This window comes from Aplysia californica, unplaced genomic scaffold (genome assembly GCF_000002075.1).
Source record: "Aplysia californica isolate F4 #8 unplaced genomic scaffold, AplCal3.0 scaffold00491, whole genome shotgun sequence".
Taxonomy (NCBI): domain Eukaryota; kingdom Metazoa; phylum Mollusca; class Gastropoda; order Aplysiida; family Aplysiidae; genus Aplysia; species Aplysia californica.
The window spans coordinates 414435-416934 of NW_004797761.1; the positions used below are offsets into that span (position 1 = coordinate 414435).

General features: G+C 37.9%; 1 protein-coding gene across 1 annotated transcript in view; it reads left to right on the plus strand.

The window, feature by feature from the left end:
* LOC106011012 (xylan 1,4-beta-xylosidase) overlaps window positions 1-2500 on the plus strand; it is a 6425-nt gene that overhangs the window by 1781 nt on the left and 2144 nt on the right. The window contains exon 2 of the mRNA XM_035971749.1: window positions 1917-2500. This exon is cut by the window's right edge and continues 2144 nt beyond it. Within this exon, the coding sequence (XP_035827642.1) occupies window positions 1938-2500 (563 nt within the window). The 5' untranslated portion in view covers window positions 1917-1937. The remainder of the gene's footprint in view (window positions 1-1916) is intronic.

Here is a 2500-nt window from a genome sequence, read left to right on the forward strand (position 1 = left end):
AACCCCCCCCTAACTTTGTGAGCAAATCAAAGTATTTTTGCGACATTTTAGTTTTACTGGACTGTGAATTTGCTGTAAAATTAATCACACTTTAAAGCTATTTCGTCTTCCTAAACCGAGTTTATTAAAGTTTCCCTTTGAGCAGTAACATTGTTGTAAAAGGTTTCAGAGACAATACAACAAAGCAGGCCGATCGATCGATATTCATTAGGAGTAGATCTCGATCCAGATCGAAGGGTAACTTTAGAGTCATTTTCCGAAGAAAAAAAAATTGTTTCCGCACCCTACCTGACAAAGTTAACCGTATCTCGCAAAGTGCTGAAGCTATCTTAACATTTTTCAATCAGGTTTTTCAGCAATGATTTTTGTACTAGAAATGTTTCTCGGGCCTATGGGCTAGAACTCAGAGGGTCGCTGGATTGGAAACGTAAAGTAAAACAAAAGTAAAGTACCAGAAAAGCAAAATAACATGTAATTCCTCAAAATGTGCCATGTACGGGGCACGCACACATTTCTTAACAAAGATGACAAGAAAATGTTGCTTATTCACGGTCCGGTGAAAAACTTTTTTCTGAATTATTAAAACAAAAAAGAATAACATGTTCAGTTTCAAACTTTGGAACATCTTGATGAATTTTACCTTTAAAAAAAGGTTTCCCTAAAAAGCCTTTCTTCTCTTAAGTTGGGAGACGCCTTTATTTGTTAGTCATTGGCAACAGTTAAACAGCTGACGTGTGCTTGTTTTGTGGATGTTATAAAGAACTTAATAATCTTATTATTATTTTCACATTATTTATTATCTCACTGTTTGGTGTTTGTTGATTCAAGCGTTTTTCATAACTTTTTTTGCTTGTGGAAACCCTTCGAGCTGTCAGTTATTAATTAGGTTAAAGACTAGCACAACTTTAAAAAAATGAATTGGCCAAGTCTACCTAAATTCATGGATAAAGGGACCTTGAAACGTTTTAAAAAAAAATCATATTTTACTTAGTTTCAATACGCCCATATGTGAAACGTTAAAAGACAAGCCATATCAAATCACTTACAATTGTACAATTTGCATGCGTGTCCACCATAAATCTTTGCATTTTTAATCGTTATTTATAACAATTAAAATCAAATATTGAAACGCAGCGAAGTTTAGTGACAGTGCGTGAAAATAATGGTTAAGGTGAGGCTGGTCAGGATCTGTAGATATCACCTATAATTAGTGCCAAAGTATGTTGACTTTGAACTCCATTATTGCATACTTACCGTTGGTTGATTATTATTTTTAATTCACTGGAAGGTACCACATGGCGTTAGCAGCTTTTTACATGTCTTATCTCCCAAACAAAAACCTGAGGATTCTGGAGTCAAAGTCATGTTTGTATTGACACTAGTACTATTCATGCATTGTTCTGGCACTTGCCACAACACGCAAATGACGTGCTCCGTTCTCGTTTAAATTTTAGCTACATCATTGTTTTCAGCTCTCTGGCCAGGACAAGGCACTCAACATTTTAACAACGTCACAATGTAAATTGGGGCTTACATAATTTGATGATTGATGTGGTCGGCCACGCACAAAAAACTTCAGAATCTGGTCTCTCTAAGTACAGAGAGCAGAAAAGGGGTATATTATTCACGCCTCTCAGAACAGCATGCGGCAGAGTGAAGCTAGAACAGGTTAGATCAAATGAAATGATTAGACAATCAAATACTAACAAATAGATCTAACGATTTTTATTCACATTTTCCTATTGTTTCCTCTTAGAATTGAAATATCTTAGCACATACATATTTACATTCTCAAAGTAAATGGTTGTTTGATACGAAGAAGATCATTAACATGGTATCCAAAAATAGATGAAAAATAACCATGATGTTCCAAAAATACTTTCTTTGGTTCTTTGTTTCTTTTTTCTTTGAAACAGATTCCGAATGCATTTTCGCTAATGATAAAATCGACGATGTTGTCAAGACTCCCGTGTGGTATACATGTTCTTATACTCACCATTGCTCTGTTAAGCCATGGGTCCACTAGCTCAAAACTTGACAGACGTAGCCAATCTCACACAATCAGACACATGAACATTGATGAGGACCAGGCACAGTTCACCGACTTCCCGTTCCGGGACACCAGCTTGCCGTGGAGTGAACGCGTGGACGATCTCGTGTCCAGACTGACTCTGGAAGAGATTCAGGTACAGATGTCTAGAGGAGGGGCTGGAGATTTTGGAGGTCCAGCCCCGCCTATTCCAAGATTGGGCATTGGGGCATATAACTGGGACACAGAATGTTTACGAGGTGATGTGGGAGCTGTAGAGAATGCAACGGGTTTCCCTCAAGCAATTGGTTTGGCTGCCACTTTCAGCCAGGATATTCTGTACAACGTTGCCAAAGCGACAGGTCAAGAAGTGAGAGCCAAATATAACGACTTCGTCAAAAGGGGAATTTTTGCCACCCACACAAGTGCCAGTTGTTTCAGTCCGGTCATCAATATCTTAAGAGATCCCAG